The 17136-nt window shown below is 38.9% G+C and overlaps 1 protein-coding gene across 1 annotated transcript in view; it reads right to left on the minus strand.

Moving 5' to 3' along the window:
* Positions 1 to 7856: 7856 nt before the first annotated feature.
* Positions 7857 to 17136, minus strand: part of ccser1 (coiled-coil serine-rich protein 1) — a gene marked incomplete at both ends in the record, with an annotated part of 117543 nt that continues 108263 nt past the window's right edge. The window contains one exon of the mRNA XM_079250883.1: positions 7857 to 8612. Coding sequence (XP_079107009.1) covers positions 7857 to 8612 — 756 coding nt within the window. The remainder of the gene's footprint in view (positions 8613 to 17136) is intronic.

A 17136-nucleotide genomic window follows, 5' to 3' on the forward strand; every position in this document is an offset into this window, starting at 1 on the left:
TGTGACATTGTTTGAATAACCAAAGCTCTGAGTTAACCACGTTTTTTGTTTGACAGTGCCTCTACTATTGTGTGACAAGTCATTTTGCACTTTGCTTCAAACAATCATGTCTGGTGACCATCACAGTCACTGAAGCATGACAATCTTAGTCAAATACATTGCCAAGACATCAAGTTAACATTACACATCAAAACTGTGCAGCAACAACAAAAGATCAGATTTGCTGTGATCAAATTTCTCCCAGAAGTGAAAACCTTTTTATTTTTCTGTAGACCACCAGAACAAAAATGTAAATAAAAACTAATAAAACATGTGATAAACAGATTACATTTGTTGTGCACCAGTGTGTACACAACCCTGCCCTGCAATGTTAAGTGGGTCAATTGTTCATTGCACATGAAACCACACACAGACCTCCCCCCACCATAATGTAGTTTCTAATGAAGAATGAATTGACTGCAGCAAGACAAACTTGTTCTTACAGCCTCCAGAACAAGAATAAAGTCTGCACTTCTCACAGAGTATGCAGCAGGCTTAAAAAGCAGCTTCACAGAAGTAACCAGCGAAGTTTAGACCAGGGGTGGGCGACTCCGGTCTGCGAGGGCCACAGTCCTGCTTTCACTGCTGCAACACACCTGACACACATCATCACACACATTTATTTTCAAACATGTACAAGTAACAAAAAAAGAGAAAGAGCAACAAAAAAAAAACGAAAAAAAAAAAACAAGCTGAAATAATCATAAAATAATATAAGCCCAAACATGTCTGAAATGGAGTACGTAAGCTTATTTACACCCTAGTCTCCCGAAACAGATCTATTTACATAAAGATAAGTAGATAATATATGTATAATAAACAAAAAGCCTCCATAAATGATTTATTAGATTATGCAACTGTTAAAGCCCGTATTCCTCCCTGTACCATGTGAAAACCATGTGTTTGTCCCCCCCCCCCCCCCTCTTTTTTTTTTTTTTTTTAACTGGATCAAGCTTAGACACTGCTTGAGCCCCACACCCAAACTGTTCCACAACTTAACTCCACAAGTATAAACACAAAAACTTTTTTTAATGTAGTACATGACAACTGATGTTTTCAGTTAAGTTCCCCACTCACATTATAACTCTCATTTCTTTAGAGAGGCCAATTGTGTGTGGTTTTGTACATGATTTAAGTCGTTTGAAAATGAACTAGATCTGTAAATTTTAAAGTTTCAGATTTTAGAACGAGTAAATCTGCGTGATCTGTAAACTAAATTATGAATTATTGTCTCTTTCTGCAGTATGGATAGTGGTTGTATTGTACACTTATATGTATTCCTCCAAACTTCTGCATAGTAATATAAATATGGTAAAAACGGTGAAAAGTAAAGAATGTGGAGTGATTTGTGGTCCAGACTGTGTTTTGCTTTGACAGACACTTTTTTTTTTTTTTACAGTTTGCTTTAGACATATTTTAAATGCGACTTCCACTTTATTCTATCAATTACCTTTTTTTTTTTTTTAATGTACCCTTTCAATGTCCACCCGATCAGCTTGTCCCTGTCCTGGTGTCTTCTTTTGCAATTACTGAATAACAGGAATTCACTTTAATCGTCATTTATTACTGTCAAACCACATTTTCAGTTTGTACATTTCAGCTGCGATCATCCTCAGTAAATTAGTGGCTTGACATCAAACTTTACAAGTTTGCTAATTACCCATTGATTTGATTCAGGTGCGTCGCAGCAGGGAAAGTCCTAACAGGGACTGGGGGTTGCGGAGTGGCCCAGCCCTGGTTTAAACGTCACTTATAAAGTGCTGCTCATTAGTTACAAACCTCTGCAGGAAAGCAAGTAAGCGACAAAAAAGAAAAGAAATATGTCTCACCTATGTACATGTTAAGCCTTCATGGTGGCAACGAACTCATTTCATCACGGACACCGCCGCGAACCTCTACTGAGGGGGTGGTAGGTACCGTTGAGATGCAGTGTTGGTATCACTGGCGACAATGGAAATATTAAACATTCACTTTTCTGTCTTTTGTTTCGTTCATCGTTCAGTCATATTTGTTTACAGTCAGACGAAATAGTAGTGCTCTCCACTCAAACCTGTTTCTAGTCCTGTGATGTGCCTCATGCCAGACGCTTTTCACCGCAGACATTTTGACGTGAGATAATTGGACAGCTCAGGTTCATTAATGAGGACTGTCTTCCACTTGTGCATGTGCGCGCGCTGATTCGCAGTTCATTCCTCCTTAGCTGTGACCAGGGACCACCAATAAAACCTGCAGAACAATGCTTCAGGAGATCTAGAGTTGTCCATCCCGGCTATAAATTCTTAGAGTGACAAGAAAAGCCTGCTGCTTTGTCCACAAATGTTCTTTATTGGTTTTTGTCTTAATAGGGTATTTATAGAGACTTATTTACTGACTTTTTTGAAGGGTCAAAATCCCAGTTATTTTTATTTTACTTGTTCATGTTTCTTTTTCACCTTTCAATGTTTTATGTCAAGGACTTTGAATAGTCTTTCACAAGAAATGTGTTATATAAATAAACTTGCATTGCCTTCTACTACAATATTCCCTCTCCTCATTTCACTGAGATCCCCCTCTAAACTCACCAGAACCTCAACAGGGAAGCAATTCACTCCTACAAAACCTCTGTAATATTTGGAAACAGAAGACATTACTGCAGAATTTTTTTTTTAAAAAAGAAGAAAGTTACATGTGTGGGTTGTATGGTGGTGTGATAGCCTTCTGTTAACTCACAGCAACAAGGTTCCTGGTTTAATTCCCTTGTATCTTTATGATGGAATTACACAGGCTCAGTCCAGATGGAACAAACAGGTATAGAAAAGGATGGATAAATTAATTTAGTATAAATCATACAAAGATAGATGTACCTCAGACAAAATGGGATTTTTGGTTTTGAGAAATATTGCGACCAGCTACTGATTTATACAAACACTTGTGTTCAGTGAACAGTCCTTGACTAAGTCTCTCCAGACTCTATGTACTTTCACTGTCAAGATTATCGTTCTCTTTATGATGCTTCTCATTTACATTAAAACTCAACACAACATGCAGTGACATTTAAAGTCTACCTAGCACCAAAATCTTCAGTATCTGATGGTTCTTGGAGACTTAAAAAAAGCAAAACCTTAGTATTGGCCTTCATTTACTCACTAATTATCTGTTTTAAATGTCTTGTTTGCTTTTGCAGGATGCAAGAAGTGTCTTACATTATTGTCAGCATCATTTGATAGTACATTTTATGCCAACAAGTATATCAACTACTCATATTTTCATTCTTTTCACACTAAAAATGCAGATTTTACATCCTACAGAGGATTCATAATCAACTGCACAAATATGCATCGTGTCTATTAGGTGATCTCTTTGGATTTCAAAGCTGTTAATCAGAAGTGTGTTTACTGATGTGCTGACCTTCTGTCATATCAATTACAGCAAGTTAGCATCAGACCTGCTGTCCTCTCATCCTGTGTGTGTGTGTGTGTGTGCTACTCAGTCAGTCATAGCATCACTAACACTAATTGAGCGAGTGCAGAAATGAGAAGCATGCACAGGTCCTCCCTAAGGGATAAACAGTCAAAGCCTACATCCCACACACACACACACACACACACATGCTCACAAACTCATGCTAATGTAATTGATTTTCTAAACACTTCCATACTTTATGGTCACTGCCAAGTGAAAACTAACTGTAATAGTTTTGAGGCTGCTTTTGAATAAGGTAGATTTATTTATGTGTGCATTTATGGCCATTCAAAACCTTTTTAAAAGTCCACCTGACATGCTGCAGATGGAAAAGTTTTGACAGTATTTTAGAGCAATGGCCCATAAGATTCTTTTATTCATTGCTTTGTTATATGTTCTACTTTCAGTCTGTGATTATATTCACTTTCCTTTTGAGATTTGTACAGTAAAATCTATCCCACCTGAGAGGAGACGGCTCTCCTAGATTTACTGCTTTAAGGCAGTGCACCTTTTCATGGAAGCACAGTCCATTATTCCTTCTCACTGCTTTGATACATCCATGGTATTTTAAAGATACACCTGATATTCTAATAGAAGGCCTAACATAAATTATGGAAAATAAATCACTTCTTAAAAGAAGCTTCTCTTATTGCTTTAATCCATTTTATTTGTAATAAATATTAACACAGCAGACACAGTGGACAAAAATCTTTTGATGAAACATTTCTTTTCATGTGTGCACAGTTGTGTAGGTGACAAAAGCCATGATGGACATAAACCAAAGAGTAAACATAAACTCCAGAGCAGGAAGAAAAAGTTTTCGATCCTCCACATCCGTGTGGGGGGATCACAAGCGGGATGGTATTGGCCAACTAAACAGGGGCTCACAGTATGAGTTCAACATTAGTTTAATCAACATCAACACCGATGTTAACTAAAGCTGCTTTAATAGATTATCAACGTCCACTTTATGACAGAAGATTGGAAAAAGAACTTTCTAAGTAGCAAGAGAAATTGTGCAAAGCTGGATTTTTGTGAAGTGAATTGGCCTTTACACGTCAAATGAAGATTCCTAAATCAGCTAGTTTTGTTTTGTGTTGAATCACTAAGGCCTGCAACTCTTTGGTTAAAAATCAGACCTCTGACTGCATTTGAAAAAATTCAACAAAACATACTAAAGTTGTTATGTTTTAATCTCCAGTGTGCCAACAAACATTTGTGAATCATATTGAATCATATAATTGTCATTTACACAAACACAAACTGTATACAAATCAAAATAGCAATGAATCACAATTTATGCACAAATATACAGTTGGATTTATTATGTCAATAACGCAAAAGAAAAAGTCAGATACAGCCTTAAATGTCATAACATGATTATCATTTTTGTCATTACCTTCCGTACCATTATTATCATAAGAAATACTTTTACTAGTGCCACAATGCTTTTAGTAAACTGCTTCTATGGCAATAAATATAAATAAGGCATAAACAATACAAAACAACAAATAGGTTCCCATATGATATGCAGCTAAGTAGAAATAAAGAATTGAGGTTTATTAGCTGTGTCAGCTTTTCAGAGGCTGGTATTATAACATTGAAGCTCAAATCAGTTCATTCTTTCAAGCTGAAAAAAATGACTTTGTAAAAGACCTCAGAGCCACATTTGACCTGCCATCTCACATGTGGCTTTTTCCTGTCATGATCGTTCACATAACCACCTGCCTCCTGCTGCGGTATGTTTTCCAGTGCAGCTGAAGAAAGTTCAGCTGTTTCAAACAAAGAGAAAAAGATTAAATACTCTCTCAGAACATTGCACACAGTGGCAGCTACGTTATAATACATCCATCAATAAGAGACGCAAATCAGCTTACTTAAAATGTCAGCCTGTAAAAAACTGTGATCATCCGTAAGCTAACCAAGCGGAGATTGTTTGGATCATATTTAGGCTGCAGATGTTGGAACAGCTCCTCAGGAGCCATATTACTGTTGCCAATCTAGCCTACCAGGTAGTTAACTGCATTTACCAGGTGTAAAATTACTCCCTGATTAGAAAGCTGGAGCAAAAACAAGCAGTGCTGTAGGTCCCAATGCCCAGTACTGAGAGTCACTCAGCCAGAATCTGTAACAAATACACTGTATGACAATACAAGATCTGTAAAGGTAGGTTCAGAAGAGAGAAAAAGAGAAGTAGAGACATGGGACATAAATAAGAGAAGATGAATGCAAAAAAAAAAAAGATAAACAATGGGAAAAAAAGAGGATACAACTACCGTTTATAAGCTGTAGAAAAAGATGATGGGTAAGTACATTAAAAAATGACAAAAAGGTGGAGACTGAGGGGACATTGGCAAAAAATAAGAACCAAAAGAAGGACAATTGTGTTTTACAAAAACAGAGCAGACAGAGTTGTAGCTTCCACAGCTAATAACATAGCTGTTGTCCTTCAGGCTTTTCTTCACCCCTACCAGGTCCTTTCCTCATGAGGTGTGCTTTACAGCACACACACATGATTTACACAGCTCCCCTAAAGCAATGTGCTATTTAGAGACAGACAAGGTCAACAACCTCTCCAACATCTCACATGGTCTGTAGACGCCAGGAGCTGTGAACAACTAGCCTGCAATAAGCACAAGAGCAAGCTCCCCCCCTGCCAGCAGACACTGTAGGATTCATTTACCTTAAAGCTGATGGGGAAAGATATGATTGTTCAACAGTCTCATCAGTTCACATACAATATATTCTACAGAAGCAGGATGAACAAACTGTTTTACAGTCCACTTGTAAAAGACATATAAATAAATAAATAAATAAAATTCAGGTGGTCTTTCTAGGTTAGTTAACGCTTTATACATCTTTTCCTAAATGTACCACTCAGCGGGTCCTGACAGTTATATTCAACGATTTGTGTTAATGTTGCTCAAAAGGTGTGTGTTTCATTGTCTAAAACTAAGAGCTGGAGTTTTCCTGTGCTGGATGGACTGGGTTTCAGTGGATAAGCCCATTGTAAACCTTTTTACAAACAGGACCACCTATAAAATCATCATTTTATGTTCCATTCATATTCTGATTAAATTAAACCAGACTTAAACTCCGTTCAAATGATTGCCTTTTTCAACATGTCATACAAAGCACGTCTGCTGACATAAGATTATCATGTTATTAAATTCTGAATATACTTTTATATGTTGTTATTTAGTAAAGCACCATTAGTTATCTCCTATCAAAGTCCAGCTCTAAATCCAGAACCTGCTTTTTTCAGACAATTGATCAATTTCATTTGTTGCATTAAAACTCAATGTCTGGTGTGGTTTCAACTTATCAAGCTACTGAACTGTTGAAATAGCAAATATCTCATTTTTAAAAAGAAATTTCTGGCTTTGCCAACTATGTTATGAACAGTTACTTATTGTTGTGTACAGTACACTACAATCTTTTAATGTTACACCTTTAAAAAGTGGCATTAAGTCAAGAATAGAGCACACAGAGTCTAAAAGGTTAATACAGGTTTGATTTCTGTTTTGAAACTCTGAGATGACAGGGGATTCTTGTGAAAAGTTCAAAAGTTGCAGTTTTGTTGCTGTACAAAATGCCTACCTGTGTTTTCTAATTCTTCAAAGCATGCATTAAACTCATCATAGCAGAGGATATTCACCAATACATAGCTAAACCTCATCTGCTGTGGAATGACAGTCTAATCTGATGCAGGTCCTGGCAAGGTACAACATATTATTACAAGCGCAAATTATGGTCACTTTAATAGTTTTTAAGCTGCACACAGTTGAAATGGTCAAATAATGGATAAAAGAATTCCATCTCTAAAAAGGCAGACACCTCATCGCTTCATTCAGATTTAACACCATGGTATTTGTGCAGATGGTGGAGCAGAGATATCACACATTATGTCTATGTATCAGAGTGTTCATTTAAGTGTGCATGACTGCATTTGTGTTTGTGTGCATGGGTAAGCGCTTGTGAGTCTGTGTGCACTTTGTGCGTCCGTGGGCGTAAGCTCATCTGAACTGTCAGCATGACACAACGTGGGAGCTCTGATAGACGGGTGAGTGCCTTTTTTCATTCTCACAGTCTGGTTTGTGTGTGTGTGTGTGTGCGTGTGTGACTTACATATGAGTGTGTTAAAGCAAGTAAATTTCCAAACAAAATGTGAGTCAAGAGCTGGTCTGGATTGCAAAGTGTGATTGTAAGCATGTGCAGTGAAGATAATTGAAGGGGTGGGGGGGTTGCAGCAGCGAAACATGAGCAACTTTAATCGAAGAAGCAGCAGTTTTTTTTTTCTTTAAATCCACACGTGTCCCTATTTAAGTTAATGATATGGCTGCTTTTGGCTGGAATGGTTGAATGTGTGTGCGTCCTCAACTGTCTCTCTGAGTCAGAGCTTGCAGTTCGGCAGTATGTAGGGAATGTTGGAGGAAGACATTTTTACGACTGTAGCTGTGCAGAGACAGAGGGCCTCGAGGTGGTTGTCCTAAACGGCCAGTAAATGCAGATGAGGAAGAAGAGGAGGCTGAGGGTGGAGTGGGTGGTGGAGGGGAGGATTGGTCAGATGAAGAGATGCACTCAAAGGGGCTCCCTCTGCTCGCAATGCTGTGGAGGCTTGAAGAAGCACTACCCCCGAATGCACGAGGGATGTGGCTTTGTGGATGGTGATCTCCACCTCCTCTCCTTACCCCACCTCCTCCCTCTCCTGGAGTTAAGGACTCAGAGGAGGACGACACACCCTTGGGCTGCTTGGGTAAAGATGGAACAGGAATACTATTGACTGGCACCGAGTTGGCGCCTGGGCATTGATTTGTACTGAGGCTCAGGTGTGAAACTTGAACCTGAGCTGGTGGGGTTGGGGAGGCCTGGGCAGTGGACAGGTTGAGGGAGCCAGAAGCCAGGTTCGGGGCAGGATTTCGAGCTGTTGGCTGAGTCAATATCCCCTGGTGGTGGCGCTCTTCTTTTGTAGCTTGCCGCTCAGAAGCAAGAGGCCGACCATGCAGAGATGGATGGTGATGTTGGTTAGACAGGTCCCCTCCGAGTGCTACTCCCACACCCCGCACCACTCTTCGATCCCTTGGTGCTAGACTGTTGCTGCCTAGTCCTGACCAACGGCCTGGATGATTGGTCTAAGAGAGGAAGACAGGCAGAAAAATAAGACAAAAACAGTTAGAGAGACTTAACTGTGAACAAGTAAACAACTCACTCTGCTCTTTTGTCTGTGAGTGTGTGACAAAACCTGCCACTTTTCCAAAACATCAGTCACTAAAAATGTCTCGAGAGACAAGAAGCGTAAAAGAGGAAAATGGAGACAGACGGAGGCCATAGACAGACGGAAGACACGAGTACTGCTCTGTGTTCAGTATAGACTGCTAATTTGGTGACATTTAGAGCTCTTGCTCTCTGTGACATCCTGCAGCTTTGTCCAGTGGTCTCCAAACCAACTGGAACCTTGATTTTAAACAAACAAACACAAATGCACACATAAATTCAGAAAAGACGAAATGTTAACGTGAATGTGAGGAAATACACAAAAAAAGTATGCACAGATCCCCACCCTCAAAGTACTTGGTTCTCATTCTGTCACACATGCACTTACACACACACTCAATGGGGAAGATGGCACATAAAGCTAGATGGCAGAAAAAGGAGCCACCTGTTCTCTTTCACACTCCACTGCATCCCCTTATGCAACATATCTCATCACTGCCCCTCTTCTCTCTGTAACTCTCAAGCTCACCCACATATAACCAGAATCACAGTGGGACTGAGTGCGTTGTGTTCACTAAAGAAACACAATCTCATCTGACACTGAACCTCGAGGGAAAGTAAGCGGAGTTGACATTTGCCAACACAGTGGATGTGTGTGTTTTCCTGTGTGCGGTGTGCATATGTATGAGCATGTGTCTTATATGTGCTCAGTGTATGCATGTGCATATTTGATGCTCATGTGTTTTAATTGTAATTTTGTGTTCAGGCACGCAAATTAACACTAAAAGAAAACACTAGAGAGGCTTTCGGCAGAATTTTTGTGTGAGGCAGAAGTGTAATTAGCCAAAACCCGGCTAACCCAATACATGGAGTATTACAATGGCACTGCTAATTCAATGAAACCTTTTTAAATGCATGAGCTGATATGTGAACCTGCAGTTAAAGGAAAGAAGGGAAGAAAGAGTTATCACAAAGAAGTTGAAAGAACAAAGGTGTGTTTTACATATTAGGCTTGAAGGCAGAAAAATTGTATGTGTAATGTAGTGTATCATGTATGGCTAAAGAAAATGACTTAAGCTGTTGAAAGCAATGTAAATGTAGTTTCTTCATGTAATTTTAACGCACCTCTGTCGTGAACTAAAACACAAGCATTTTGTTTATTTCTTTTTTCTATGGAGTTTAAACACGTAGTTTTGAGAGTTGCTACTGGTCTTCAGGTCAGTTACATCATCCTGTTTCCCAGTATCTGTACTGGTTACTGTGATCTGATGACTTCTTGTATGTGTATAATATAGCTGTGTAATTTTATTCAGCATCTCCTAATGCAACATACCCCAAGTGTTTTCCACATGTTTTTATTGAGACTGTTTTGTAAGTGTACACACAGCTTTATATATATTTCCAAATTTATTTTGCAAATTAGGCTCATGAATTTCAATAAGACAATTACAGAATCTGATTTATAATAAGTAAATCCAGAACCATGAAATAAATATTGTACATCAAATACATCTTCAATGAGTGTTTGGATAGATTTGATTAATTAGTACTTTCCATGCAATAAATTGAACGTAGCATTAATTATGCTACTGTACATAGTTTTAAAAAATGTCAGTGCAGTGGTTTGTGAAAGTATCCGACTCCTAAATACCAGCAGACTTTAAACATCTTGCTCTGAGTTGCTATTTTCAAGCCTTTTTTTTTTTTTTTTTTTTTTTTGCATTTCAAAGTATGAAAGGATTCTGGGAGGATTTATATGCGACTGCTCTGAGCTCCAATTTAGTCTGAAGCGGTACGGTGTGCACGATGGGTTAAATATGAACATACAAACAAGGTCTTGAGAACTGAAAAAAAAATAAACATGGATGACCTTACTTTGAACTTCTTTGTTCTTCATATTGCCCTCCAAGCCAGGGAAACAAGGATTTCTTTCAGTACTTTTTGAAATAATTCTGAATATGTTGTTTGAGTTTCTGTAATTACCTTCAATGGTTCATACAAACTTCTCTCCATTTCTTTCTGCGACAGAGTTGGTGCTTTTGGAAATCAAACATCTAAGAGTCATGGCTCATTAAAAATGCTGACTAACAGAGTAGTTAAATTTTTTATCTATCTCTTCTGCATTCCCATAACAACCCATCTACAACAAGCAAAAGCATAACATTACCTGTAATGTTAATTAGCTTCAGAAAGGAAAATGTTAATTATGCAATATGCGTTTCAGCACTTCAGTGCTCTTCCAAAACATCAAATACTGTCATTGTCCACACAGCTTATTTAAAGAGTTAGGGGAGTGCATCCCTGCTTTCTAATAGGTTATAATGGTGAATGATAAACAGTACATGACTTCTTGCAGAATCCTTTATCTAATTAAATGAAGTGAGATTACCACTCCAGCCAAATTTTCAAAATGGGGGGGCTGTGAAAAACAAGGGAATTATCACAGAGACTTGTGTAGGTTGGGCTAATTAGGACAAAATAGCTAATCTCAAAAGAAAAAATCTGTGATGTTTTTCTACTCTTAAGATTTGCAAAAACAACAGAAGGTAAGGTGATAACAGCAAGCAACAAACTGGCAGGCAACTTTGAGAGGAATAATTACCAATCACAGCACAAGAGTTGAATGTGGGAACATATGCTCTGCATCAAAGGGACACTTCTGATTCAAGTTGGGACGACAGACGCAATGAATCAAAACCAAAGAATCAAATAAAACTAAGCGGTAAAACATGAAGAGTGTGCATGTGAGCGCACACAAGGAACTGGAAGCTGGTAAATGCACAAGCACAGTGATGCTCAAAAGTTAGCAAATAGAGGAGAAAAGGGTGAAAAGATGAGAGGCGGGATGAGAGGGTGATTAAAAACAGAGAAAGCAAAATGACACCAAAACTAGAACAGACAGCAGGCTGCAGAGCGAAAGAGAACAGAACTGATTTACAAACTCAGGTGTCCTTTCTCAAGAGCACGCTCTGCGGCAACCAGGCAGCTTCTCTCTGCCAGTTACAGAACAGCCTGTGTTTGTGCAAACACTCCGGAGAGACTCTCCTGCACATGGTCCCATTAACACACACAGACACAGACACATAGAGCTGAGTAAATCAGTGTGATTTAAGTGAACCCCTCTCTTGCAACCTTAGTTTTTATTGAGCTGTGAAGAGCACAGCAACAGTGTAATGGATACGTTTGCATAAAGCAGATTTCTAAAACACTCCTACATTTGTTATTAAGTCTTGATACTTTTTAAACCCATTCCAAACTACAACTTGCTGCCTTTTCCATTTTATAACTCAACTTGACTCGACCCTTATTTCTTGCAATTTCCTATTAAAGGTAGCACCTTTTCCCTGCAACTCTTTTAGAATCTTCTCAGCAAAGTTTCCAGGCAACCTGGGAAGATACTAAGCAGTGATGTGAAATTGTTGCAGGCCACTGATTGGTCAGAGAATAGGCATAGTAACATCTCTGAGGCAGTAGAAGTCCTGTAGAAACCACAGACTACATTGTGCTCTGACGGGGGGCTTGTGGAGGTATTTAGATATCCATGTGAACAGTGACGAAATGGCTTGCAAAACAAGATTCAGAGATTCTTTATGTGGTTACAGGTCAAGTATGCATGTGCATAAATTATGAATCCAAGACATCTCTGGAGACATCCAGAAATTTACAAGTTGCTATTTTTGTGTTTGCAAACCAGAGGTGAGCTCTTTAGCACAGTTGTTATGCTCATTATAAAAGAGATGTTATATACTTTTGTATTCAGAGCAAGTCATGGTAATCAGTTAATGATTCCTCCCCCACTGAGGCAATATTACCTGCAGTGGAAAATGAAGTAGAGAAAAGTCAAGTCAAGCAGAGTCGAGCCGTACCATGCTATAGAAAAAGCAGCATTAAGTACTGCAGAGCTTAATCAAGGTGTAATGGGCTCAATGTAAGCCAAGTACCTCTGACTGTTCTTCTTATCAGTTGAGTATTATGACTCTGTGTCCCTACACCCATGGATCTCATTCTAATGAAGTCAAAAGAGTTGAAATGCATCGGAGGTGAAAAGTTTCAAACTCTTCAACCGAGATTAGAGAGAGAAAAGTTTGTCAATGTAAATTTTTTTTATCATCTGTGACGCCCACATAGTGTGTGAACAAAGTAACCCTGTGGTTCATTGGAAGTGTGAAACACTGGGGTGTTGAGTACTGGACAGTTACAGAGTTAGCACTCGACTCGAGTTCTTTTTATATGATAGCCAAAGACACTTTTTATCAACATGTCCTGTCCTGCATCATAGCAATGATGGTTTGGCTGCTGTATTGTGCTAAACAAATCAGTATTCCTAAAGGAAGCTTTGTGGAGTCAAAGCTTCCTCTGAAGCTTAAGTAATAAAGTGTTCTTTATTTTTGTTATTGCATGTTTCATGTTTCTGGCTTATGCTGGAGCTGACAAAAGGAAATAAAGGAAAGGGGAGTATGGGGAGGAGAAAGCGGGAAATAGTAAAAAAAAAAAAAAAAAAAAAAAAAAAAGGAGAAAAGGATTCAACAAATAGAAAGCTACAGCAACAACTGTAAAACTGAAAGAAAAAACCCAGACAAACAGCTGCTACACCTGTAAAGAAACTTAACAAAGAACCTTCTTCATGCTCTGTAGGACAACAAAGCAGACTGTCACTAGAAACACCGATTGGAAGACAAACAGAAAAACACAAATCACAACAATATTAAAGATATTTTTCAACTATGTACAGGCTAGATGCATCCAAGCCATTTACTTCTCATCTCAACCTGAAATAAAAACAATCTAAGTTGGTAAAGTCTGTGTTTACACTAAAAAAAAACTGAAATGCAGTGCAAAACATGCAAAACAAGTAGTGAGCATGATCTTACCTCTGTAGCCATAACTGCATAATAACTGGTTGTTAATAATAGATTTAAAAGTTACAAACACATTTTTGTCATATAGTGTAAAGTACACAAAAATCATTGGAACACACGATTTAATACATTTAATGCACTGCTCATGCTACACACACCTTTACAAACAGGTGGAGTTTTGTATGAAACAAGCTAATATTTCAACAAACATCGACTCCCGCGATACTCCTACGAGCATTTCCTGTCCTGCAACCACTGACTATTCAGACATGCTGTGTACAAATCACTCTCTGAGGGAAGTAAAGTGGATAAGTCATCAACAAACAATCAAACAAGAGGAGAAACTAAACCTGGGCCTGACGTCTCAAGGCCACGGCTTACCTTTACTTTGAACTTGCAAGTTTCCATCAATCCATGACCTGCTTAGGAAGTGAGTCTCTTGCACAGCCTCGAGCAGCACTCTTGCCATCCCTCTCTCTCTTAATATAGACTTTGGAGTTTTTAATCTGTGTTTCCCCTCAACTTCCTTCCTCACTTCACCAATTCCCTACACAATTTGTACATTTTAACCCCTTTCTTTAGACAGGGGCATTAAAAACAAAAAACCTATAGTAAATAAGATGATTAAGGAAACATTAAAAAGAAGAAACTCCAGACTTCCAACCAGTAATTATGCCACAGAGTAACACTGAAACTGTCCAAAAGCAATAACACGAGAGATGTAAAGATAAAAGAAATATAAAATAGCACCACACATTGTTATATTTCTTAAAGTCATTGTTATTTATAGCACATGAAATTGTAATAAATGTAGGCAAACATTGCATAAAAAAAGAAGTATGAGTTTGCATTTGGACAAGATGAGATGCAACCATCCAAGTTGTTTTTTTCATTTAACAGTGAAAAATGTTTATCCACTCAAATCCATTTAATCCCATTCAGGGTCACAGGAGGGCTGAAGCATATTTTGCTTAATAAAATTTTCATTTCAATAAATGCTAATGCTTTAAACGATATGACGACACTGAAGTTCACCTTGTAACTGTACACAAATTGATGGCCCTTTCTTCTAATTTTTCACCTTCCCTATCCCTGTGTCCTTTCCTTTGTCCCTTCCACCGTCCTTGTGTATTATGTAATTTGGTGGTTAAGGGTGCCAGTAGCAGACAGGCTGAATTGAGCCTGACAGCCAGAGGATTGATCGTATGCTACTGCAGTCTTGAGACCACAAACAGAATGAGAAAAAGAGAGAGAGAAAGACACTTTGTATGGGGTTCTGTCTTAAACAACAAAAAACATTATGAGCCCAATATATAGCCATGAATATTTTGGAGTTGTATATTAACGTTGCAAATAATTTCAGAGTTTGTATTTGTAAATCAAGTTGTTTTTTTTTTTTTTACTATTGTGGATTTTCTCTAACCACTAAAAGGGGAGCTAATATTGGAGATATTAACAAAGCATATATTACAGACTTTTGGAACAATCTGTGTGTCTGCGAAACCTTCACATCACTTGGATTCAAAGATCAGATAGAGCGCTCTGTTTCTTCATTAGCTATAGCGGATTATTATCATTGAGGTAGTTTGGAGCGAGAGGCAACTTTCTACTTTTGCTGGGTGTACAAATGCTCTCAACAGCTTTGATCTGACCATCTTCAAACCACCTCTCCCCAAATACAACATGTCCTTTGTCCTCTGTCCTCATATGACTGTTATTTGCCGTCAGGTCATTCCAATCTCACTGTCTGCTTCCCCTTGTATGGTAATCATACAACTCCTATTAGTTATGACTACACTGGCTTGGCCTACCGAGAACACACTGACGTCTGCACTTGCTAAACTATATCAGGAAATAATCTTACATCAACCTCTTTAAGGTAAACGGGGGGCATTAGATTGATGGAAGCAAAACTTGTTCTTTCGTAGTTTCTATTCACCCCCTCCGTCCAGCCCAACAGAACACCCCCCCCCCCCTCCCCCACCAAGCCAAAAGCTCTCCTGTTAAACCTCCACCGTCCACCCACTGTCACTGCAGCTCAGTCATAGACCTTAAGACAGACTCATTGTCCTCTACATTTCATTTTAATTTGATATCGAGGGGCAACATTTAAGCTAAATCTCTTACCATTGCCTACAATAAATGCCCCATCTGTCTACAGTTACCTTGTCCATTTTCTGGTACATCTGATTGACAGATGATTACATGTTGCTTAGTAACAGCAGGAAGTTTCACACTGATAAAACACAGCAGTAATCAGCAACAGTATCACTAGATACTACTAAAGCACCACCCTTCACATCAGATTAGAGGTTTTCATTGTGATCACTGCCAGGGACTGGAGTTGATGCTGAACAAGGGTCTGATGAGGGATTCTCAGTCACTTCTCATGATTGTGGGTGTTGAATAGTGTATTGCCCCAGGGCTTCAAATTCCTCCCAGCGTGAAAAAGGCAAGCTGGCAAGTGTTGAAGCCAGTGCCATGCTGTGGCCAGGAGGCCTAATGAGGTTTCTTGAGCAGGTCTGATGGGCATGGATGCTGAGAATCTGGCACTGCTCATCAACCACCATCTCCAACAGGTCTGTGTGCGCATGCACACTTGCTTGTGCCTGTGTGTGCATGTGTGTAATCATGGCAAACCTCATCGACCACCAGCCTGTGCCAATATGCTTAGTGAACATTGCCCAGAACCACAAGCAAGTAGTGAGAGATGGAAAAAGTAAAGTGAATGAACAAGTAAAGATCAAGAAACGAAACGGTGGAGGATGAAGGGGGGGCAGAGATGGAAGGGGAAGAAAAGTGAAGTAGAATAAAGGCATGAAGGAGGAGAACCAAAAAAAAAGTGGGGAAAAAAAGAAAAAAACCAGCATAGAAAGAGGAGAAAAAGGTGACAGAAAGTGGGATATGAGATTGAGAGCAAAGACAAATAACATAATAAGGAGAAAAGAGCAGGTCAAAGAATAAAAGGGGAGGGGGTGACTCACAGGTAGCGTTAGGAAAACAACAAAGGAGAAGAAGATCGCCAGACGGATGATGGGAACTGGAAGAGAGATGTGAAAGTAAAAGGTGAAGGCACAGATCCAAAGTTACTGAAGATAAAAGAGAGAGATAATTAGAAACCTACAGACTGGGATGAAGAGAAAAGCAGACATGGCAAGTGTGAGTGTGTTAGCATCCTTATAAGACAAGAAACCTACAAGGTGGACTGGGACTAGGAAAAATCTAACACCAATTTTTGTCTCCCCGGTATTGAAAGTAAAAAATTGGCTTCTGCTCTAAAAGAAACAAATAAAGATCTTACAATACAGGCCAGCACCAAATGTTACTTACATATAACCGTACATGCATTTCATGATGTTAAAGCAACTGCATATTTCTATTTGAATTAATTTCACAGAATTAAATGCCTGCTGTTTTCTGCTGCTGCTGCTTATTTTGGTTAATGAATGTTCTATGCTTGATTCAATCATAAAACTGCTTTAGTGGCTCATGTAATGAAAACACAGATGTCCTACCTGGTCTGAATCTAACTGATAGCAGCTCCACACTAGTTTATGAAGCTAACTCTGCCTCCCTGTGCCCT

This window comes from Telmatherina bonti (genome assembly GCF_933228915.1).
Source record: "Telmatherina bonti genome assembly, chromosome: 13".
Classification (NCBI taxonomy): domain Eukaryota; kingdom Metazoa; phylum Chordata; class Actinopteri; order Atheriniformes; family Telmatherinidae; genus Telmatherina; species Telmatherina bonti.